General features: G+C 40.4%; 1 protein-coding gene across 1 annotated transcript in view; it reads left to right on the top strand.

Moving 5' to 3' along the window:
* rhbdd1 (rhomboid domain containing 1) overlaps positions 1-24,138 on the top strand; it is a 91,216-nt gene extending 67,078 nt beyond the window's left edge. The window contains exon 7 of the mRNA XM_063045496.1: positions 23,923-24,138. Within this exon, the coding sequence (XP_062901566.1) occupies positions 23,923-24,023 (101 nt within the window). The 3' untranslated portion in view covers positions 24,024-24,138. The remainder of the gene's footprint in view (positions 1-23,922) is intronic.
* Positions 24,139-25,402: the final 1,264 nt, after the last annotated feature.

The raw sequence follows: 25,402 nt of genomic DNA, 5'->3' as shown, positions 1-25,402 counted from the left end.
ATGAATGTGCCTAATTGCCCTTTTGTGCTGTCTTAATGTTGCTGCTTTTCTATATATTTTTCTCTATTGACTCCCTCTCTACTTCTGTGCTGTATTTTTCTTTAAACATAGTTAGGAAATATTTTCAGCTTGGAAACTTTCCAGTCAACCTAATTGGTGGATTCAGATATTTACACTCAATGCAGTCTTTCACACGTCCCCTTCAACCCTATTACTTTATACTTTATTGTCGCCAAACAATTGATACTAGAACGTACAATCATCACAACGATATTTGATTCTGCGCTTCCTGCTCCCTGGAGTACAAATTGATAGTAAATATTAAAAATTTAAATTATAAATTATAAATAGAAAATGGAATGTAAGGTAGTGCAAAAAAAAACCCCAAGAGGCAGGTCCGGATAGTTGGAGGGGACAGCCCAGATCCGGGTCAGGATCCGTTCAGCAGTCTTATCACAGGTGGAAAGAAGCTGTTCCCAAATCTGGCCGTACAAGTCTTGAAGCTCCTGAGCCTTCTCCTGGAGGGAAGAGGGACGAAAAGTGTGTTGGCTGGGTGGGTTGTGTCCTTGATTATCTTGGCAGCACTGCTCCGACAGCATGCGGTGTGAAGTGAGTCCAAGGACGGAAGATTGGTTTGTGTGATGTGCTAGGCCGTGTTCACGATCTTCTGCAGTTTCTTCTGGTCTTGGACAGGACAACTTCCACACCAGGTTGTGATGCACCCTAGAAGAATGCTTTCTACGGTGCATCTGTAAAAGTTAGTTAGGGTTTTAGGGGACAGGCCAAATTTCCTTAGCTTCCTCAGGAAGTAAAGGCGCTGGTGGGCCTTCTTGGCAGTGGACTCTGCTTGGTTGGACCAAGTCAGGTCATTTGTGATATTGACCCCGAGGAACTTAAAGCTTTTGACCTGTTCCACTTGCGCACCACCGATGTAAATGGGGTTGTGTGGTCCGCCACTCCTTCTGAAGTCAACAACCAATTCCTTCGTCTTGCTGACGTTGAGGGATAGGTTATTGTCTTGACACCATGCCACCATATTCCTCTTTTCTCCCTCACCCTCTTATTGAATGTGTCTGGTGTTTACGTTAGCTCCTCTGGTATCTTTCACATTCTAACCATCATAAAGAAGTTTGTGTTGTTCCTTAGCTGTGTTAGTAATACGTCCGTAATAATATCATGACTGAGGTTACATATATTTGTACTCTTGTGTCGACTGTACTCTTTCCATAGATGCTGCCTGACCAGCTGAGTTCCTCCAGCATTTTGTGTGTCTTGTTCGGATTTCCAGCATCTACAGATTTTCTCTTTGTCCCTGAGAATTTTGACAGAAACATTGCCTTTCTTAAATGGTACCTTACAGGAAACTTGTTGATTTGCAACCAGCAGACGTTATAGAGTATTTAGTGTATTGACTACTTGAAGTCTCAACATAATTAGCACCTATGCAGAGACCTTGAGCTTCCCCACTAAGAAGAACCAGAAGTGGTTTGATGAGAATGACTAAGAGATCCACGAGCTAATTAAAATCATACACCAGCCGTTCATGGACTGGAAGTTTCACCAGGGTAAATAAACAGCTTCATTGACACCCAAAGACTGAGGCCCAGTAGAAAATCCATCATTTTAGAGATGCTATAATCATGACCTTCAAGAAAGCTAATGGGCGATAGGATTACGATTTGCCTTTGTCTGGTTTTTAGTTTGCTCTGCGGAAGTGGCTTATTGCCTGAATAATCATTTATACTGACACAAAGATCCATGTCAGAATGCTGACAAATATAACTCTCATTATCTCTGGAAATAGTGAAGGCAAACATCAACAATGAAATTTATCACCAATGAACAGCCATTGATACCTGAGGGGGTGGGATACATGTTCAAAGGTCGAGACCAAAATCCCCTCAAACCTTACAATTTATCCTGAAGAGTAAACCTCTTTCTCCTATAAGCTTCAGAGAGATGGCAGGGTTGTGAACTAATTTCAGTCTTCTCCTAGACAAACTTCCCAGCATTAAGTCTCAATTACTTGGGTAGACCATGTCAACCAGAGGCACGACACGGCACAATTCCTGATCCAGCATTGTACTGCAAGGGTTGTCTCAACAATGGATAAATGGAAAAGCAACGATGTCATAACCTCTCAGAATAACTTTCTTACTGACTTGAGAAATCGGTGACCAACTCAAAAGGTCAAGGAGTATCTACAGTATCATTGGGAGCTCTGAATCTCTTCAACAGAAGTAGGTGGAATAACAGTGGAAACAGCATGGAGAATGCATCCTTTCTCACCTTGCTCCTCCACTTACACTTCCATTTGCACTTGATGCTGAATCTACAGCTCCTCTCACGTTGGTTTCATTACTTGCTTCAGAATTAGCAGAACTAGAGGACTGTAATTCATTCTCCACCCAAGAGAAAGCCTTAAAAGAAGATAATTTTATTTATTTAATACAAAATTCCTTGTCAGTTTTTACTTTTGACTGTGAGAGTTCCACATAACATGTTCAAACCTGTTGCTGTTACTCAGCATCAGTCAGATTTATTATCATTGACGTAAATTTGTTGTTTTGCCTTAGCAGTACACTGTAAAGACATAAAATTACTATGAATTACCAAATAAAAACATACAAAAAAGAAGGAATAACAGGGTAGTGTTCATGAACCCCTCAGAAATCTGATGGTGGAGGGGAAGAAGCTGTATCTGAATAGTTGAGTGTGGGTCTTCAGGCTCCTGTACCTCATCCCCAACAGTAGCATGAGAAGAGGACATGTCCTGGTGGTGGATGCCACCACGCTGAGGCACCGGCTCTGAAGATGTTTACTATAGTGAGTCGGATTTGCGTCCGTGATAGAGCTGGCTGAGTAGGCGACTCTCTGCAGTCTCTGATCCCATGCACTATAGCCTCCATATCAGACTGTGATGCAACCAGCCAGAATGTTCCCCACTGTACATCTCTAGAAATTTGTAAGTCTTTGGTGAAATACTGCTGAATTTCTTCAAATTCATAATGAAGTAGAGTTGCTGCCAAATCTTCTTTGTGATTGCATTGTTGGATCCAGGATAGATCCTCTAAGATGTTAGACACCCAGGAACTTGAAACTAGTCACCTTTTCCATCGTTGATCCTTCAATGATGTTCTCCGATTTATTTATTTTCCTCCCCCTTCCTTAAGCCCGCAGTCAAGTCCTTGGTCGTGCTGATGTGTGCCAGCTTTTGTTGTGACACCACTCAGCCAGCCTCCCTAACTCACTCTTTGCCATTTGCAATTCTACCATCAACTGTGGTGTCACTGGCAAATTTATAGATGATGCTCGAGCTGTGGCTAGCCACACAGTCGTGAATGTGAATTTTATTGCATGATTGGAATTGGGATAACAATAGCACACCCTAAAACCATATCATTGGGGCTGACTGTCTTTTGCCTGCTTATTATTTGTAAAAGGCAGATGGAAGGGAAAAAGAATGAAGGGACTGCTATGAACTTAATGTCGTATTGTGACTTCTGAGTATTACAAAGTAACAACAAAAGGGTGTCAGATAGCGTAGTGGTTGGTACCACACTTTACAGTAAGATCAGGGTTCAATTCTTGCTGCTGCTTGTAAGGAGCTTGTACATTCTCCCCATGATCGCGTGGGTTTCTTCCAGGTGCTCCGGTTTCCTCCCACAGTCCAAAAGATTTACAGTTAGGGTTAATGAATTGTGGGCATGCTATGTTAGCACCAGAAGTACAGCGACATTTGCAGACTGCTCAACATTTGATTTGATGTAACTGACGTATTTCACTGCATTTTTCAATGTACATATAATAAATAAAGCTAATCTAATCTTTATAAAAATCATTGGTCTCTGTATCTCCTGCCCTAAACTGATCTTCCGTAGAACAAAGTGTTGGAGTGTTTTTTAGGTAACAGAGCAAACACATTATTGTTAGTGTCTGAAATAAAATAATATTGAAGTGTTTCAGTCAAGTACAAATGTACATCTAGTTAAAGAGAGCATATATGCAGAATTTGTTACTGGTTAGTCATTGTCCTAGAATGTGTCTATGTAGCTCTTTTTATTGTGTTTTTACAAGTTAGTCCACCTCAGCAAGTTTGAGTTCTCAATTCATTCGGGATTATTAGGGATCCCATTGGTCATTCATTCTGCGGAACATTCTGTGATGAACAAGTGGTCAGAGAAACTGCTGGCACTGGGCAGCTAATCCTGGCCTCATTTGCTCATCCTGTTCAACAATACAGTGATTGCTGGTGTTCATTGCCTTGGATTCTTTCTGATGCTTTCCTGAATACATTTCTTCAAGAATAATGTAATCTGCGTATTGTGCTGAAGGCTTTGTTGATGTTGTCATTGTCTCAGATTCCAACCAGATTTTAAAAATTTGTATCACCACTGCCACCTGTTGGCAAAACGAAGACCTGTTCATGTGCCAGATTCCAATGTCCTTGTTTCACCCCGCTGTTGTAGTAGAGTGCAATCTAGGTAATTTTTGTGGTTTTAATATCACAGACTTTTGATTAATTCATGCACTATTACAAAGGTTTTATGAGCATTCTTATGTGGGATCATGATCAATGGTATCTGGAAAATAAGTAGCTAAAAATTAATTTTCTTTGAGAAGTTAGTGTTTGTTATTTACAGCCCACCAGTTTGTTGCTACCACAAATTTGTTCAGAAGTTACAGACCCACTATTTAAATGCATGTCTTAAACACGATTGAACTACTATGAAGTATGCCGCCTGGATCATTAGCATGCAAAGTGAGGATATGTTACCCATGGCTGGATTAAATTGGAATAGTTGCACTGTATTACAACACCCAGAATATTTCAGATTTAATATTTTGCAGGAAGGCATGGTTAATCTTGTAGCAAAGGATTTTCAGGAGGGTGCGATCATAGGATAAAATATTCCATTTGAGAGTCTTGAATTTAAGAACCCTATTGTGTAGCCACTCATCTCTTATAGCCAAGTTATATTTGGAAATGATTTAAAAAAAATAAACCAGTAGCTGGCCAATGTTAAGCACTTAAAGAGATTTTGAATTTCAATGTATACATTCTTTCAGATTAAAACTCCACAGTAAAATGTTGTCTAATTATAACTAGCTAGAAAAATTGAGCATTAGTGTAAATGAAGCTCACAATGTTGTTGAAAAACAATAAATTTACTACATGTGATTGCTAACTTCTCATGGTTAGATCATGATAAGAATCAATACTTTTTTAATAAAACTGAAACAATATAAAAAGAAAAAAAGTAAATTTGAGTATTTAGAAATAAGCATAAAATTGCCAAATAATTTTTAGAAGGTGAAATAGAATAAAAAGTAAATTAGCACAATGTTTGTAAAAAATTTGCCTGAAGCTATTAGCAAAAGTAAATGAGGCTGTATTAGAAAAATAATAAGAGAAACATATAAAGGTGGGAGGACGAATGACAGATGTTAAAGTTATCTTGCCTGGAGCCAGTGATCTAAAGCAAGTGAAGAAAGTAATTAATTTGCATAAAGATGGTAGGTGTCAGGAACACACTACCGGTGGAAGTGTTGAAAGCAGAAGCAACAACAAGGTTTAAGGTTGTTTCAACAGGCACGTGAAAAGATGGAGAATGGAAGGATATAGACCATGTGCAGGCAGATGGGATTAATTTAGACAGTATAAAAATTGGTGTATAATCTGGACAAAGAGTCTGCTCTACGTTCATCAGGTTTTCTTTACTAAAGGGGTTTATGAGATGACAAATCTACTCCATGTGTAGCTTAAAATTCTGGAATGTAAATTAACTGGCCTTGGAAATAGCAGATGAAGTAATTTCAATTAAAAGAATAGTAGGCATGGGCCTTATTGCACAGTAAGTATTTGGATGTGCATTTGGAATGTTGTAATCTATAAAATAGTAGCTCAAGAGTTGAAAAGTTGGATTAAGCTGGTTATTTGTTCTTCTGCTTGTGCAGAATATGATGGGGGAATAACATTTAGTCCTGCAAATTTCTCAATTATGTTTTTAAAGTAAGAAAGACTAATAAACATTTGGTTACAGTGAGAGTTTGAATATTCTTGTAGATAAGTCATAAATAACATCAATGTGCAAGTAGGCAAATTATCTGTTGGCCATTATTACAATGAAGTGGGAGTTTTTAAGCTATGGTAGTTTTATGGGGTTTTGGTGAAACAGAAAGGTTGGAATCTTTACCTAAGAAGGACCATGTTTGGCTGAATGAGGATATAACAAAAATTCAATTAATTATCTTCTAAAATGAGAGTCTTCAAGGTGGCACTGGTGAACTACAGCGACGAGTTGCAGACTGCTTACAAAACTTATAAATATACTTCTGAATTACTCTCACTGCAATCTACAGCCTGTAATTTTCCTTTAAGCATGTACTTTTGAACCATCTTAATGAACAAGCTATTTGACAATCATCTGACAGACTCGATGGATTTAACTCTCAAGCATGCAGGTATGGCACCTTTAAGTGGATAATGGTACATCGCCACGGCTGAAAGAAAGAGAGGAGGAGAGGACTCAAAGCCAGACTGAAATGCCAAAGAATGAAGCTCCTTCTACCCAGCATCTTGTTAGCAAATGTACAGTTGCTGGAGAACAAGGTTAAGGAGTTAAGGGCAAGATTATTTTATCATTGCGAAATGAGGAATTGCTGTGTTCTGTGTTTCACAGAGAAATGGCTCACTGTGGATATACCGGATACATTGGTAGGATCCAAGGGCTTCTCGATACACTGGATGGACAAGACTACTGATTTGGAGATAAACTTGCTGGCGCTCAGAGACGACAGTCTTGTCACACTCCTATTCCCCCAGCCTTGAGCATCAATGATTGTCTCAACCATTCTACTTACCAAGAGAGTCATCCTTCATGATCCTGACTGCAGTGTACATACCACCAAAGGCTGATGTTAAGAAAAGCATGTGATATATTGAATTCTCTGATTAGCAAACAAGAAACAGCTTACCCCAACATCTTTCAAATCATAGTCAATGACTTCAATCAGGTTTGTATAGATTTCCTTCAGATTTCAATAGTCTACAACTATCAAACTATTGAACTAGAGGGGATAACTTCACTCAACTTCACCTGCCCCATCACTGAACTGTTTCCACAACCTATGGACTCACTTTCAAGGACTCTCCATCTCATGTTGTCAATATTTATTGCATATTTATTTATTATCATTATCAGACTTTGGTCCACTCCAATTTGCCTACCATCAGACAGGTCAACAGCAGATGCCATTTCATTCACTCTTCACTCAATCTTGGAATATCTGGACAGTGAAGATGTATACATCAGGGTGCTCTTCAAACTTAATAAGCTTTAAGACATTGGCCTCAATACCTCAGTATATCCTTGTGCAACTGGATCCTCTATTTCCTCATTGAGATTGCAGTCAATTCAGATGGCAACAACATCTCTACAATCTCCGTCGGCACAGGTGCATCACTAGCCTGTGTGCATAGCGCCCTGCTCTACTCACCACGGCCAGCAGCAGTGGTGTCAAAGCTGGTGATGAATCAGCATAGAGGAAAGAGAATGAAAATCTGGCTAACTGGTGCCACAACGACAACCTCTCATTCAATGTCAGCAAGACGAAGGAGGTGATTATTGATTCCAGGAGAAACATGAATCAGTCCTCATCGGGTGGATCAGAGGTGGAGAGGGCCAGCAACTTTAAATTTCTCAAAGTTATCACTTTAGAGGATTTGTTCTGGATCCAGGATGTAAGTGCCATTATGAAGAAAGCACGGCAGCACCTCTACTTTCATAGAAGTTTGTGAAGATTCAGCGTGTCATCTAAAACTGATAAACTTCTATAGATGTGTGGTGGAGAGTATATTGTCTGGTTGCTTCACCGTCCGGTATGGAACTATGCCCTTGTATGGAAAAGCCTGCCAGAAGAATTAGTTGCAACTGGGTCCATCACAGTTAAAGCTCTCCCACCATTGAGCACATCTACATGGAGTGCTTTCGCAGGAAGGCAGCATCGTCATCCAGGACCCCCAACACTGAGGCCATGCTCACTTCTCACTACTGCCATCAGGAGCCTCAGGACTCACCACCAAGTTCAGAACATTTATTTCCCCTCAGCCATCAGACTCTATAATCAGAGGGGATAACTTACCTCAACTTCACTCACCCCATCACTGAACTGTTCCCACAACCTATGGACTCACTTTCGAGAACTCTTCATCTCATGTTCTCAATACTTAATGCATATTTCTTTATTATCATTTTTATTATTTGCTCTTCTTTTTATATTTGCAGTTTGTTGATTTGTTTTTTGCACATTGGTTGTTGTCCAGTTGGGTGTGGTCTTTCATTGATTATATTGTGCTTCTTCTATTTACTTGTGGTTGCCCATAAGAAAATGCATCTTGGATATGGTGACATAGACATAATTTGATAATAAATTTACTTTGAATTTTAAGCATTGAGACAGCTGCCATTGGAGGAGAGACTGAATAGAGTGGGCATTTCAAAGAATGGGAGGGAATTTCATTGAAATATATAATATGTTTAAGGACAAAATACTTAACATTGTAAATTCTCCTTTCTCATTATATTTAAGCTGTAGTTTCAAGGGTTTTATGACTCATAGAATTAGAAAATGAGCAAAAATTGACAAAGAGAAGTTTAGGTGGAGGATCAGCCATGATATTTTCACTCTTGTTCCTTCTCGTGATCTTTAGTAGTATTACATCAAATGATGAAGGCTCTCAGCCCAAAACGTCAACTCTGTGTTCCTTTCTATAGACTCTGCCTGACCTGCTGAGTTCCTCCAGCATTTTGTGTGTGTTACGCTGTATAGCCAGCATCTGCAGCATTCTCATGTGTTTACATCAAATGACCTGTGTTCAAAAGCAGGCATTAGATATATGGCAGAGTGACTGGAAATGCAGGGTCAGATTGTAATTTATTTAAATGTGCTGCAATATTGTACATAGCACCTTTGCTTGGTATTGCAAGCAGTAGTGTTCAGCTGGCAGATACATTTCTGATTCAAGAAGCAGTTTCATTAAATGCTGTGGTAATTTTTAATTTCTCGTGTTCCACATGGTTTGGATGGTAACATTTGATTTTTTTTTGTTCTCTGTTTTGGGTCTCTTTTGGGACTGGTATTATATATACAACACATGCTTTGACATGAAGCACATTATAATTTTTATAATTAAAAATCAAAAATGTGTTTTCCTGTATTGCTGTGAAAGGAATATTTTTAATGTGGCTAACAGTAACCTTTTTGTCTTGGCAGAAAGAGATATATTCCTGTTAATTAAGAAGCTAGAAAACATCTGGATCTAATCACTGCACACACAAAACACAGGGCCTCCACTGGAGTCCCTGCAATTCATACTCTTAAGTCACTCGCAATGCCTCAGGAATTCCATATCCGTTCAGATGAAATCCAGATTATTCTAATTTAAGAATTTGTAGCAGTAAAGAGAAGTTAACTCTTCCGTCACAGATTAGCTTTGCTATAGTTTTTGCTTAACCTAGAGACATGTTAACATTGTCTTTATGCTACCTCATATTTGGAGAAAATAAGTAGAATTAATTAGGAAGACTTGAAAGTATTAAGTTACAGCACTGCTTATATTTTCTTGAAGTTCTCCCAAATTGAACAATATTGTTTATGGGAGCAATAATTGGAGATGAAGGGCTTTCTGCATTTGGATGAAAGAAATCCAAGGAAGTTGCCTTCGCTGATCCTCTAGTGACTGGTTGTGTGATACGGTGGAATACAGAGAGCTAATCATCTGCTTACACTGTAACCTCAGCTGGTAGTGGGGGAAAGGAAATATTTATAAAATCCTTCCAATGACTAATGTATTTTTATTTGGTTTTCATATTGGTTTACAAAAAAATCTTCTCAAGATTCTAATGCAAATTACTGAATCATATGTTATGAAAAAGTGGATTTAATTTACATATAGATCTAGTTAGCGTCATGGGGCATTATAGCACTCAAACAGACCAGTTGGCCTATCTAGTCCATGCCAAACTGTTATTCTGCCATCGAGCCAGACCTACACAATACTCTCTAGAACTCCCCCATCCATGTACTTAACTAATTTTCTCTAAGATGTTGCAATTGAACCTGCATCCAGCACTTCCACTGGCAGCTCATTCCACACATGCACCATAGTTTGTCCCCAGGGTCCCCTTAAATATTTCACTTTTCACCCTTTACCTATGAACTCTAGTTCTACTCACCCAAACTCAGTGGAAAAAGCTTCTTGTATTTACCTTAACTATACCGCTCAGTATTTTGTACCTGTATACCTCTATGAAAACTCCCTTCATTCTCCTATGCTCCAGGGAATAAAGACCTAACCTGTTCAGCCTTCTCCGAAAACTCAGGTAATTGATGAAACACCAAAGGTTGATAGCTTCTGCCTTGAGTGAGTTCGATTCTTTGACAGTATGGTGGAAGATTGTTGGAAAACCAACTTTTTGGCAAGAATGTGCATTAATTTGGTTTGGGCTTTTTATTCTTGTTAGTTTAAATGGCTGATCAGTCTTGGAAGGGAAAACAAACTCAATGATAGGTGAATATCAGCCTGGTGTTTTCTGACATGATCTAGAATTTGAGACCTCATTTCTCAAGAGGGAAAAGACCTGAGGCTGGTTTATGAAATTGGATGTCTGGCCTAAACGTGCTTTTTCAGATCATTATGATAGAATTTGAATTAAAGCTCAGGTACAGTGAGAATTTTCTTAGTGTTAATATGGAAATGTTGTTTGCCATGCTACTCATAAGAATTGCCCATAAATAGGAATCACATAGAGGTTTAGCCTCCAACCTTTAGTCTTTATAACTTGTCATTTGTTTGTTGCACACTTTCTCATTTTGTAAATATTGATGCGCATGGGAGAATAAGAGAAAAGTCATCCTGCCAAAGGGTTTCGACCCAAAATGTCGACTTTACTTTTTTTTTTACCATAGATGCTGCCTGGCCTACTGAGTTCCTCCAGCATTTTGTGGGGGTTGTTTGGATTTCCAGCATCTGCAGATTTTCTAATGTTTGTGATAGGAGAAAAGTCATTGGTTTTTTGCCTTATTGTATGAGAATATAAGGTGAGCTGCAGTCAAATCGAATCAGAATCAGGTTTATCACAGGCATGTGTCATGAAATTTGTTAACTTAGCAGCAGCAGTTCAATGCAATACATAATATAAAAGAATAAATAAATAAATCAATTGCAGTTTATGTATATTGAATAGATAAATCATGCAAAAACAAAAATAATACATATTTTTAAAAGTGAGGTAATGTTCATGGGTTCAATGCCCATTTAGGAATCGGATGGCAGAGGGGAAGAAGCTGTTCCTGAATCATTGAATGTGTGCCTTCAGGCTTCTGTATCTCCTATCTGATGGTAACAATGAGAAAAGGACATGCCCTGGGTGCTAGGGGCCCTTGAAGATGTCCTGGGTGCTTTGTAGGCTAGTACCCAAGATGGAGCTGACTAAATTTACGACCCTCTGCAGCTTCTTTCGGTCCTGTGCAGTAGCAACCCACCCCCCCCCCACCCCATACCAGACAGTGATGCAACCTGTCAGAATGCTCTTCATGGTACATCTATAGAAGTTTTTGAGTGCATTTGTTGACATGCCAAATCTTTTCAAACTCCTAATGAAATGTAGTTGCTGTCTTGCCTTCTTTATAGCTGCTTTGATGTGTTGGGACCAGGTTAGGTTCTCAGAGATCTTGACACCCAGGAACTTGAAGCTGCTCACTCTGTCCACTTCTGATCTCTCTATGAGGATTGGTATGTGTTCTCTCGTCTTACCCTTCCGGAAGTCCACAATCAGCTCTTTCGTCTTACTGACATTGAGTGCAAGGTTGTTGCTGCGACACCACCCCACTAATTGGCCAATCTCCCTCCTGTACGCCCTCTCATCTCCATCTGAGATTCTACCAACAATGGTTGTATCATCAGCAAATTTATAGAAGGTATTTGAGTTATGTCTAGCCACACAGTCATGGGTATATAGAGAGTAGAGCAGTGGGCTAAGCACACACCCCTGAGGTGCACCAGTGTTGATTGTCAGTGAGGAGGAGATATTTTCACCAATCCGCACAGATTTTGGCTTCCGGTTAGGAAGCTGAGGATCCAATTGCAGAGGGAGGTACAGAGGCCCAGGTTCTGCAACTTCTCAATCAGGATTGTGGGAATGATGGTGTTAAATGCTGAACTATAGTTGCAGATAGCATCCTGACGTAGGTGTTTGTATTGTCCAGGTGGTCTAAGGCAATGTGAAGAGCTATTGAGATTGCGTCTGCCGTTGACCTGTTGTGGCAATGGGCAATTCGCGTGGGTTCCGTCTAGTCATGACCAACCTCTGAAAGCATTTCAGATGTGAGATGTGAGTGCTACTTAGTCATTAAGGCAGTTCACATAGTCATAGTCATAGTCATACTTTATTAATCCCGGGGGAAATTGGTTTTCATTACAGTTGCTCCATAAATAATAAATAGTAATAGAACCATAAGTAGTTAAATAGTAATATGTAAATTATGCCAGTAAATTATGAAATAAGTCCAGGACCAGCCTATTGGCTCAGGATGTCTGACCCTCCAAGGGAGGAGTTGTAAAGTTTGATGACCACAGGCAGGAATGACTTCCTATGACGCTCAGTGCTGCATCTCGGTGGAATGAGTCTCTGGCTGAATGTATTCCTGTGCCCACCCAGTACATTATGTAGTGGATGGGAGATATTGTCCAAGATGGCATGCAACTTAGACAGCATCCTCTTTTCAGACACCACCGTGAGAGAGTCCAGTTCCATCCCCACAACATCACTGGCCTTATGAATGAGTTTGTTGATTCTGTTGGTGTCTGCCACCCTCAGCCTGCTGCCCCAGCACACAACAGCAAACATGATAGCACTGGCCACCCCAGACTCGCAGAACATCCTCGGCATCGTCCGCTGATGTTAAAGGACCTCAGTCTCCTCAGGAAATAGAGACGGCTCTGGCCCTTCTTGTAGACAGCCTCAGTGTTCTTTGACCATTCCAGTCTCTTGTCAATTGGTATCCCCAGGTATTTGTAATCCTCCACCATGTCCACACTGACCCCCCGGATGGAAACAGGGGTCACCAGGTCTACCACCAGCTCCTTAGTCTTTTTCACATTAAGCTGCAGATAATTCTGCTCACACCATGTGACAAAGTTTCCTACCGTAGCCCTGTACTCAGCCTCATCTCCCTTGCTGATGCATCCAACTATGGCAGAGTCATTCGAAAACTTTTGAAGATGACAAGTCTCTGTGCAGTAGTTGAAGTCTGAGGTGTGAATGGTGAAGAGAAAGGGAGACAAGACGTTATTCTTCTTAGGCACTGGTATAATTGTTGCCTTTTTGAAGCAAGTGAGAACTTCCACCCGTAGCAGAGAGGGTTTGAAAATGTCATGGAATACTCCCGCCAGTTGGTTGGCACAGTTTTTCAGAGCTTTACCAGGTACTTGGTCGGGGCCTTCTGCCTTGCAAGGTTTCATCCTCTTTAAAGATGGTGTAACGTCAGCCTCCGAGACAGAGATCACAGGGTCATCATGTGCAGCAGGGATCTTCACAGCTGCAGTTATATTCTCCCTTTCAAAGCGTGCATAGAAGGCGTTGAGTTTATCTGGTATTAAAGCGTCACTGCCATTCATGCTTATTGGGTCTTGCTTTGTAGGAAGTAATGTCCTGCAAACCCCACCAGAGTTGTCGTGCATCCGATATCGCCTGCAACCTCATTCAAAATTGTCTCTTCGCCCTTGAAATAGCCCTCCACATGTCATTTCTGGTTTTCTGGTACAGACCTGGATCGCCAGACTTGAATGCCACAGATCTAGCCCTCAGCAGGCGACGTACCTCCTGGTTCATCCACGGCTTTTGGTTTGGCAAGCCTTTGTAGGCACACAGTCATCCACACAGGTTTTAATAAAGTCAGTAACAACTGCAGAATGTTCATCCAGATTCAAGGATGAATCCCTGAATATGGTCCAGACCACTGATTCAAAGCAGTCCTGTAACCCTTCTTGTTTTTTTTTCACTGTTTTTAATAGAGGTCGGGATTGAGGACGTGATTTTAAGTTTAACTCTGTTTGGTTTCAAGTTAGCCCATTGCTTTGCCTTGCTTTTAGTTAGTTGCACGGTGGGTTTTTTTTTGTTTTTTTTTTCTTTTTTTCCATTGATATATATAAAATTTAGTATACTATTATGTTATCTTGGTTTCTTATGTTTAAATTACATTGTTTGTAGTATTTTTTTTGGTATTGATACCTTTTGGAATTTTATTATACTTTAACATTGTATTAATGTTTATATGGCTTACCTTTTTTGTATACTTACTCAATAAAAAGATTTAAAAAAAAAGTCCTGTAAGCACTCCTGTGCCTCCCTTGCCCATACCTTCTTGGTCCTCACTACTGGTGCTGCAGTCCTCAGTCTCTGCCTATACTTGGGGAGTAGATGTACAGCCAGGTGATCAGACTTCCCGAAGTGAGGGCGTGGAATAACACGGTAGGCGTTCTTCTTGGTGGTGGAACAATGTTCCAGTGTGTTATTTCCTCTGATGCAGGTCCACAATCCCTTATCCAAAATTCTGAAGTCTGAAAAGCTCCGAAAACCAAAGTTTTTTTTCATGGAGTGTGGAGCATGTGGTAACAAGGCTTGTTTGGCACGCCAACAGCTGACATCACTCAAGTGTGACGTGGCAGCACTAGCAGAGGCTGCCAGACATCAGTTGTGGCTCAGCGCTCGTACTGGTTACACGTGCATTTGCTGTTCGCTGATAATTTGTGTTCACTGTTGACTTTGTGTTTAATTTCACTGTGAAAATGTCAAAAAGAGCTGCAGATATCCCTATGGGTAACAATGAGAAAAAGAGAAGGAAGCATCTATCATTATCAATAACGCAGAAAATATTCAGAGGGTTGGCTGCAGAAATTTAAGAAGCGTCAGGGTGTAAATTATCTGAAAATCTGTGGTGAAAAAGCTTCTGATTGTGAAGCAGCTGAAAATTACATTGACGAATTTGCCAAGATAATATCTGATGAAAACCTTAGCCCTGAACAAATTTACAATGCTGATGAAACAGCTTTGTACAGGCCCTACGTTCCTAGAAAAACATTAACAACGGCTGATGATGATAAGGTGAAAATGTGTGATCAGTTAATTTCTGGCCTTGAGCAACGTGCATTTATCAGTGAGCAAGAGATTATGGCAGTTTACTCAGTTAGAGAGAGATTGCTTAGACATAAACCTATGTTAATGAGACAGATGACACTTGAAGAAGTCTTTAAAAATGCCCTCTGTCGTGCTGCTTCATAACTTGAGAATCCTGTTCCTGGCCCATCAGATACCTGTAGAGTATTTAGCATTGTTTGCCAGACATAATGCAACTTAACTAGAGGTACCTGTACGTATTTAGCTTAGATTGAACCTGTATATGTCCTAAAGTATTTATGTTCTACATTTATTCCAATAAGTCTTTACCTTGTGTTTGATTTGGTTCATTTGAATGTTTTTGTTGGAAATAAAATGTACTAGTGTATTTATGATCTATAATTATCCCACTATTTCATTTGTCAGTATATTGCTCGATAAATAAGCTGTAATAGTATTTGTAAAAGAGCGCGGATTGGGAAAACCCAGAAGTTCTCTCTCCAGCTCTCGTTTGAGCATGTACAGACTTTTTTCCTTGTCATTATTCCCTAAACAACACAGTATAACAACTATTTACATAGCTTTTACATTGAATTAGATATTATAAGTAATCTAGAAATGATATAAAGTACACGGGAGGATGTGCGTAGGTCCGGAGCTCCCCCGGGTCCTAAAGTCCACCGCACTGAGACAGGTTAATTATCAATTTTCTGAAATCCGAAAAATTCTGAATTCTGAAATGCAACTGGCCCCAAGGATTTCGGATAAGGGATTGTGGACCTGTATTGCAAGTGATCTGTTGATGGTAATTGCTTAGTGATTTTTAGCGTTAGGGTGCGCTGTTTCATGCATGTTGATCCCATTACTTAGATCATCTAAAGCCTGATTAACATTGGCCTGAGGTGGAATGTATACCGCAACCAAAATGATCACGGAAATCTCCCGTGTAGGTAAGTGGACAGCACTTAATTGAGAGATATTCCAGGTCTGGTGAGAAGAACTGGGACAGCACTGATATGTTTGTGCACCAAGAGGAATTGATCATGAGGCATACTCCTCCAGCTCTACTTTTGAGAGACTCTATAGACTTATCTTGATGGTGTATGGTAAACCTGTCGATCTGAATTGCTGCATTCAGTATGGAAGGGGTTAACCAGGATTCCGTGAAACAAAGGACACACGTGGTTCTAATGTCCCTCTGGTTCAGCACTCTGAGATCATCGATTTTATTTACCAGAGATTGCACGTTTGCCAGCAAGATAGTCGGTGTTATGAGTTTGATAGTTGGTATTGATTTGAAGACTCGTCAAAGTTCAAGATGGGCCTAATCAAATGCAGATGGGCTATGTGTCCTTTGTTGCATCATGGCCTGTGAAATAGAGAATAGACATAAATGAGTTTTTCTGGTTAGCAAGATGTTGCAAGTGATGTGTCAGAAGGATCATTGCTGGACCTCAGCTGTTTACAGTTTATACAAATGATTTGTAGGAAGGTATCGAGAATGTTGTTGCTAACGCTACCAAGTACAGTTAGAAATTCTTGAATTAATTGGGAAAATTTAGCTATATCATTAGGGTAAGATATAGTCTTCAACATATGTGGGTCAAAATCGGCTAAACAGCTTTCCCTATTCATAAATATCTTGTTCAGTGATGAAGAAGAGGTCACATTGCATATTAAATTTCATTGCAAATTTATGAATTGTCTAATGCAGTCACATAAGTGTGAAATCGAAGTTACCATTTTGGTATTTTTTTTTAGTCTGCTTCACCCATCACTGATCTTAAATCTTGCTGAATTCGCATGTTTTAGTAGAGCAGTTATGTGAATCGTCTGGTACTTTAGCTGATGAATACCCATTCAGCATATTCATATTATAATGTATCGTGATTATATCAATAGGGTACCTATATTTCTCAAGTATTCTTTTTTCTAGGGGAGTGGAGGATTTGCACTGATCTTGACTTTGAACATTGAGATAAATTTTGTCTGTTCTGATGGAGTTTGGGATCATACGGTGTGATATGATAAACCGATTAGTGGAAACTTTGTGCACAGTTTGGCACAATATTGTATTACTTTCAGCATTTATGTGTATCTTTTAATTTGAACAATTTAAGATTTTGTGTAATGTTTGAAGAATTTTAACACACGAAGAATGGTTTCTATTGAGTTTAATTGCCATTGCTTCTTTTAAAAAGGAAAACTGGTTTATCTGGCTCATACACAGCAGGCTTCCAAACAATATGAGGAATTATTTTGGGCCTCCTGAGGTTAGGGAAAGTGCTATCGATGCACGTCTCTTTCATTTTTGTCCGATTAAAAATTAGAGGGCAGCAAAGAATCAATTTTTCTCAGTTATTTTCATTGCCTTTGTGGGTTAAGAGTGGAAGAAATGTGCTTTCAGTAATGTAAGCGGCGGAAATATTGTCCATCATCTTAAATACTTGTCAGTTTGGGGGTTTTTCTGTGGCAGGGGATTGATGTGCATCTTTTTAATGCTCATATTTTAATGTAAATAATAGAATCTTGTGCTAGAATAAAATGATATTTGCAACACTGGAATACTTATGTATGTGATTCTGAAACATAAAATACAAATTTAAAGAATTTACATTGTAGTAAATTTATCTGAGACCAGCTTGAAAACTTGCAAACATCTTCAGTCATAAGTGCAGAATGCATGTTCAGTTGTCAGCTTAGCATCATCAAGGAAGCCAACTTTTAGCGAAGTAATTCCCCTCAGATGATATCAAGAACCTGGTAAGATCAAGAAAAGACTACAGACTAAGTTGATGGTCATGCAACTTTGTCATCATGTAAAACGAGGTCCTGTGGACAGGAACAGTGGACCAGTTATCCAGATATCTCTCCATCCGCTTCCTTCAATCATCAACAGAGGACTGCCAGAGTGGTATCACTGAGGATATATCAGCAAACTGTGAAAGTTTGGTTAGATTTTGAAAGGACAGCTCAGCTCTAGAATTCATAAAAAGGATGAGGTGAGTGACAATGTTTCACATCAAGTAAAAATGAGGTCAGAGGACACAATGGAAGGAACCTAACAGAAAGGAAGATGATTTTGGTTGTTGGACCCCACAAGTTCTTCAGGGCAGAGTTCCTCGGAGAATGTCTAGGCTGATCTCTACCTGATCATAAGAACACATGAAATGTGTTGCTAAGGTCAAGTGGCCAACTCCTGGCAAACTGCATTTGCACTCCACGACATCAAGTAATGGCCACATGAAAAAAAAGAGAGTCCAACACACCTATCCTTGGCATTCACTGGGAAAATTACCACTAATTTTCCCCTACTATCAACATCAGAGGGGATTCCATTTGCCAGAAACTTTGATTGAACCGGCCTCACATACCTGTGGCTACATTATTGGTATCAGGTATCAGAGAGCTTCATTATTGACTCATCACCTGATTACCTGAAGCCATCACAAGATGCTATTTGATATGGTGAAATACTCATCACCTACATGGATGAGTTGAGGACACAGCAGCCCACTGTCAACCAAGTGCAATTTCTTCTACCACAAGTGGACTGTTGTGGTAGTGTGCACCATCTACAATTTTAAACAAAAATATTTATTTTTTTTAAATTTAGAGATGCAGCACGGAAAGGGTCCTTCCAGCCCTTGGAGCTTTGCTGCCCAGCAACCCCAATTTAACCCTAACCTATCCATGGAATAATCTACAATGACCAATTAACCTACTAACTGGTATGTCTTTGGACTGTTGGAGAAAACACACGCATTCCACAGGGAGTACATACAAACTCCTTACAGATGATGTTGGAATTGAACTGTAATAGTTACGCTACCATGGTGCCCACACTGGATGAAATAAAGCTCATTGGATCCTTATGTGCATTTGATTTTTAGTTACATCCTTTTATCAGTTCTATACATATTGCACGGGCTGGGGAAGCACATTAACTGAGCCTTGTACTCAGTGTTCATAATTTGATCGATTAGCCACAAGGTTCAGAGCACATTGCTAATTGTATTTCCATTTAAAAATGTCACAGACATAGTATTTGGGCATGTGTGCACAGTACTTATTTGTCTGGTGTATGTGCATTATTTCGCAAAATGTTAAGGAAAAGTACGAGATTTGATCTTTCCCCCATTTATTGAAAGAGTTTTTAACTCGTGGATACAGAATTGTAGTAGATGTCAGTATTCACGTCTAGTACTGCCTATACTGTTAGGGCATGTCAGTTGTTACCACTAAAACACGTGCAAATCACTATGATAGTTTGTTTATTTAGAGAGACAATGCAGAACAGACCCTTCCACCCCAACAAGCCACACCACCCAGCAACCCTCCTCCTTAACCTTAGCCTAATCACAGGACAATTTACATTGACCAGTTGACCTACTAACCAGTATGTCTTTGGAATGTGGGAGGAAATGGGAGAACCCAGAGGAAAGACGTGCTCATGGAAAGCACAGGCAAACTTCTTGGCGCCAGCGTCGGAATTGAACGAATTCCGACACGCTAAGCTGTAATAGTGTAATGATAACTGCTATGCTACCGTGGTGCACCTTTGGTTGTAAATACACCCAAAGCTAATACTGCTATTATGTATGCTGGAAGTGCATAAAAATACAACTTTGAGATATTCCTGAATTTTATATTAGCCTGAAGTCAAAAGTCTTGCTATACAAAAAAAAGATAGAATTTATTTTCATTCATAGGATTGTGTATATCTCTGAACTGCAGATTGATTGGTTGATGAGTTGGTGTACGACTATTGTCACATGTACTGAGGTGCAGTGAAAAACTTGCATGTGGATCGTACATGCATTAAGGTAACAGAAGGGAAAACAATAACAGAGTACAGAATAAAATGTTGAAGTTCTAGAGGGAGTGCAGTGCAGGCAGACATTAAGGTGCAAGATCAGAATGAGGTAGATGGTGTGGTCAAAAATCAATTTTATTGTATCAGGGAACCGTTCAATAGTCTTGTAACAGTGGGATAGAAGCATATCTGCCCTCACCCGCTACTCCCCCCCCCCGCTGCCACACCAGGGATAGGGTTCTTTTTGTCCTCACCTACCAGCCCAAAAGCCTCCACACCCAGCACATAATCCTCCATAACTTCCAGCATCTCCAATGGGATCCAAAACTTCCAAATTGTAGATAGTGGCCAGTGGGAGATGAGCAGAAACACAATGGCTACAAGTGCTGGACTCTGGTAAGTAAAAGAGATAAGAATGGGAACTGTTAGGGAAGAGGGAAGTGGCAGCTGAAACCAGAACTAGATAGGGAAGGGAGATGGGGGCAATAGAGACCTAGAGCTGAACTGAGTGTGTGTGTGAGATGGATAGAACCAGGAGGGGGATGAAGTAGGACTGGGAGGTATGAAGGAAAAGACAAAGATAGGAGGGACCAGGGAGGATTGGGAGAGGGGGTGGAAATAACTCTCCTGAGAGAAGATTATCTAACATTAAAAAACTACTAGATATTCATGCCACTGGATTGTAAACTATCCAGCTTGAATATGGGATGGCATTCCTCTAGTTTGCATTGTGCCTTATTGGAGAATGTCAAGCATGGACAAGTCAGTACAGGAAGGGAAATTGAAATGGCATGTGGCTGGGAGCTTGCGATGGGCTCTGTACACCAGGCATAGGTGCTCTTCAAAATGGTCATCCAATCTGCACTTGGTCTTGCTGATGTAGAGAAGGCCACGTTGCAACCACCGAATGCTGTTAAACAAGGTTTGCCTCTCCTGGGAGGGTTATGTTGATCTCTGGATGGTGGATGAGGGAGGAAGTGCAAGGACAAGTGTTACACCCCCCGACAGGTCCAGGGATCAGAGAGGGATGGATAGGAGAGGATGAACAGTGGGAGTCACTGAGAGAGTGGTGCCTGCAGAAGGTAGGAAGGGGTATGGAGGAGAAGATCTGACAGGGAGTGGGATCTTGTTATAGCTGGTACAAATGATGAACGATGATGTGCTGGCTGCGGAGGATCACAGGATGAAATGTGACAACTAGGGGAACTCTGTTCTGTCTCGAGGGAGGCAGGGTGAGAGCAGAAAACAGAAGTACAAGAAGCAGAGGACGTGCAAGAACAGGCTCCATCAACCACAGCAGATGGGAAGCTGCGCTTCCTGTAAAAGGAGGACATTTCAGATAACCTGAAAGATGTCTCATCTTGAGAGCAGATGCAGTGGAGACAGAGAAATTTGGAGAAAGCTCGATTTGGACTCGTATGTAGACCAGACTAGGTAAGGATGGCAAATATTCCCTGAAGGATGTTAGGGAATGAAATAAACGTTTATGGTAATGGTCTCCATTACTGAACAAACTAATATGTTGAATTTACATTTATTTAATTACTTACATTTGAATTCCTCAACTGTGTTGGTTAAATTTGAATTTGTGTGTCTGACTCAATAGTTCATGTATTTGCATACTGATTCAATAACTTAACCACAGTGGTAGCATACCCAGATAATATGGAAGAATATGATTCCAATCTTTTCGAGGTTATGGCAAAATTATCTGTGGTTTGCAAAGACTTGGTGTTAAGTGCTGTTGCATGAAAAGCCTGTGGTTTTGAGCTTTGATATTTGAGTATCTGGGAGGAATTACATAGGCTAGGAATTTGCACATGCAAAAGAGATTTTCATTGCACATCTGGTGAAGCAGGAATCGATCTAAGGAAATTATCACCTCTAGCTGCTCTTCTTGCATTTGTCACCTTTGATTATTCAGCCATCTAGTATGCTATAGTAGCGTAGCAGCTAGCGCAACCCTATTACAGTTCGGGGTGTTGGAGTTCAGAGTTCGATTCCAGCACCTTCGGGAAGAAGTTTGTACGTTCTCCCTGTGACCACGTGAGTTTCCTTTGGGGACTTCAGTTTCCACCCACGGTACCGGGTAGTAGTTGAATTGATCATTGTAAATAGTCCTGTGATTTAGGCTAGTGTTAAATAGGCAAGTTTTTGGGTGACCGGAAGGGCCTGTCCTGTGCTGTATCTCGAAGTAAATATAATAAATAAAAAGTAATTAAATAGGTGGAGGAGAGTCTGAGTCAGCAGAGACAAATGCTACAAGTGGCTGATTTCTGTGCTGTAATTTTTTGTTTTTGGAAGCAATCTAGATGTTGGTTAGATAGACCAAATTTTACTTTAATTCTATCTTGTTAAGCCAGCTAACAGATTTTAAGCAAATGAATTCACCCAGTATCTTCATGTTTATATTTCCTTTGCCTCTTCCTCATTCCCTCTGCTCTCCCCACCAGCTGGAGCAGAGAGTTCATATTCCACCTTCCTGTAGGAAACTGAACTTGTGTTCATCTGGCAACATAACCCTTTGGTGCTGTGATGGGTGTTATTTCCAATTATCTCTAAGTTGAAGGACTGTCTGCTGCAGCTTGGGGTGAAAATCCTTGTATTTTTATTGGGGGAAGTTGAGCAGTGGGAGTAGTGGATCCTAAATGTAAAGGCTTTTCTTTAACTACTAGTCCACTTTCTCCTTTCTGAATTCCAGTGTTTTTGTGTTCCTTGTGCAATTCAAGTCAAGTTTATTGTCACTTCAACCATAAGCTGCTGGTACAGTACACAGTAAAAATGAAACAATGTTCCTCCAGGACCCTGGCACCACATGAAACAACACAAAAACTACACTAGACTACGTGAGACAGCACAAGGCTACACTAGACTACGTAAAACAACATAAAAACTGCATTAGACTACAGACCTGCACAGGACTACATAAAATGCACAAAACAGTGCAGGGCAGTACAATAATTAATAAACAAGACAATAGGCACAGTAGAGGACAAATTACACTATAATAATAAATGATGTAGATGTCAGTCTGGACTCCGAGTATTGAGGAGTCATTTGGCTTGGGGGAAGAAACTGTTGCACAGTCTGGTTGTGAGAGCCTGAATGCTTCGGTACCTTTTGCCAGATGGCAGGAGGGAGAAGAGTTTGTGTGAGGGGTGCGTGGGGTCCTTCACAATACTGTTAGCTTTGTGGGTGCAGCGTGTAGTGTAAATGTCTGTAATGGTGGGAAGAAAGACCCTGATGATCTTCTCAGCTGACCTCGCTATCCGCTGCAGTGTCTTGTGATCTGAGACGGTGCAATTTCCGAACCAGGCAGTGATGCAGTTGCTCAGGATGCTCTCAATACAACCTCTGTAGAATATGGTGAGGATGCAAGGGTGGGAGATGGACTTTTCTCAGCCTTTGCAGAAAGTAGAGACACTGCTGGGCTTTCTTTGCTATGGAGCTGGTGTTGAGGGACCAGGTGAGATTCTCCACTAGGTGAACACCAAGAAATTTGGTGATCTTAACGATCTCTACAGAGGAGCCGTCAATGTTCAGCGGGGAGTGGTCGCTCCGTGTCCTCCTGAAGTCAAGAACCATCTCTTTTGTTTTGTTCACATTCAGAGACAGGTTGTTGGCTCTGCACCAGTCTGTTAGCCGCTGCACTTCCTCTCTGTATGCTGACTCGTCGTTAATAAAGAGTTATTCACATGTATCATGCATATTTTGTACCCTTAATATGCATTCCTTTTGAAAATATATCGTTAGTTCTTTATGCAGGTGAAATAATAGTTTTGGCTACTCTTAAGTCAGTTACTAGTAATGGAAGCTGGTGCAAGTGGTAATTAACCCAAATGACTCTGGAAGCCTTAAAGCAAGCATACCTTGATTCAAGTCAGTATCAATTATAATCTAAGTCACTTTCATATTTTGTGATTTCAGGCGCCTATGGTGATGGCAGAAGACCATACGGCTTTAGGGATCCAGAACAGCTGAATGAAGAGGAAATAAGGCAGCGAAGAATAAACAGATTTGCCAGATGATTATCAGCACATAACCATGCTGCCATCTTCTATTATGCCTTTTCTACATGCAAATTGTTATTGTCTAAACTGTTCTTGCAATTTTCATATAAAATGTCTGTTTTGCAATCAAGAATATAGGTATATTTTGTTACATCTTGTTTTTTTTTTACAAAATATAACCTAACTTTTATAATTTTACCCAATGATAAGACTTTTGAATGTGCATCAGACAAGTCAAGTTGCGATCAGTGTCCTAACTAACCTATCCCTTAATGAAGCAGAGCTTGTGCCATGCAGGTTTTCTCGTGAGAGTGGTGAGAAACAGTTTGTACCACAAAAGAAGTTTCTTAGAGTTAATTGCTAGGCTGACTTGCAATGTGGAATTGATTTGTGTCGTCATACATACTGAGTGAGAAGCTTTTGTTTACATTCCATCCAGACAGAAAAGTACGTTGAAGTAGTAAACAAAAGAAAAAATGCAGCGTGTATTTTAACATACAGCACAGGAACAAAATAATTTGATTAGTAACCAAATGTCCAACTAAACTAATCCCTTCTGCCTACATAGTGTCCATATCCCAAACATGAGAAAATCTGCAGATGCTGGAAATCCAAGCAACATGCACACAATGCTGGAGGAACTCAGCAGGCCACACAGCATCTTTGGAGAAGAGTAAATAGTTGACGTTTAGGGCTGAGACCATTCATCAGGACTCGAAAGGAAGTTGAGAAGTTAAGAGTAAGAAGGTGGAGGAGGGGAGGAAGAAGTACAAGGTGAAAGATGAAAACAGGGGAGGGGTGAAGTAAAGAGCTGGGAAGCTGACTGGTGATTACTGTCCATATCCTTCCATTCCCTACACATTCGTGTACCTATCTAAGAGCCTGCTGATTGCCTGTGTCATATTTACCCCCATGTCCACCCCAGGCACCCATAACTCACTGTTTTAAAAAAAAAAGACTTGACCACTCACTCTTTGAACTTGCCCCCTCTCACCTTCAATGCATTCCCTCTGGTATTAGACATTTCAACTCTGGGGAAAAGATACCTGTCTCTCCATGCCAGTCATAATCTTTAAACCTCCATCAGATCTGCCTCAACCTCTGCCATGTTTATCCAACTTTTCCGTATAGCACACGCCTTCTAATCCAGGCAGTATTTTGGTAAACCTCTTCTGTACCTTCTCCAAAGCTTCCACGTTCATCTGTAAGGGGTAACCAGAGCGGAACACGATACTCCAGATGTGACCTGACAGGTTGAGCTTTATTAACCTTCTGCCTTTTGAACTCCATACCTTCACTAATAAAGGCAAACAGGCCATATTCCTCCTTTAACACCCTGCCAACCTGTGTAGTCACTTACAGAGATTTGGTTCCCAAGAACCCTCTGAGCATCATCA

Source organism: Mobula hypostoma, chromosome 4 (genome assembly GCF_963921235.1).
Source record: "Mobula hypostoma chromosome 4, sMobHyp1.1, whole genome shotgun sequence".
Taxonomy (NCBI): Eukaryota; Metazoa; Chordata; class Chondrichthyes; order Myliobatiformes; family Myliobatidae; genus Mobula; species Mobula hypostoma.
Note: the sequence above shows the minus strand (reverse complement) of the source record. Positions and strands in the feature narration are given on the sequence as shown.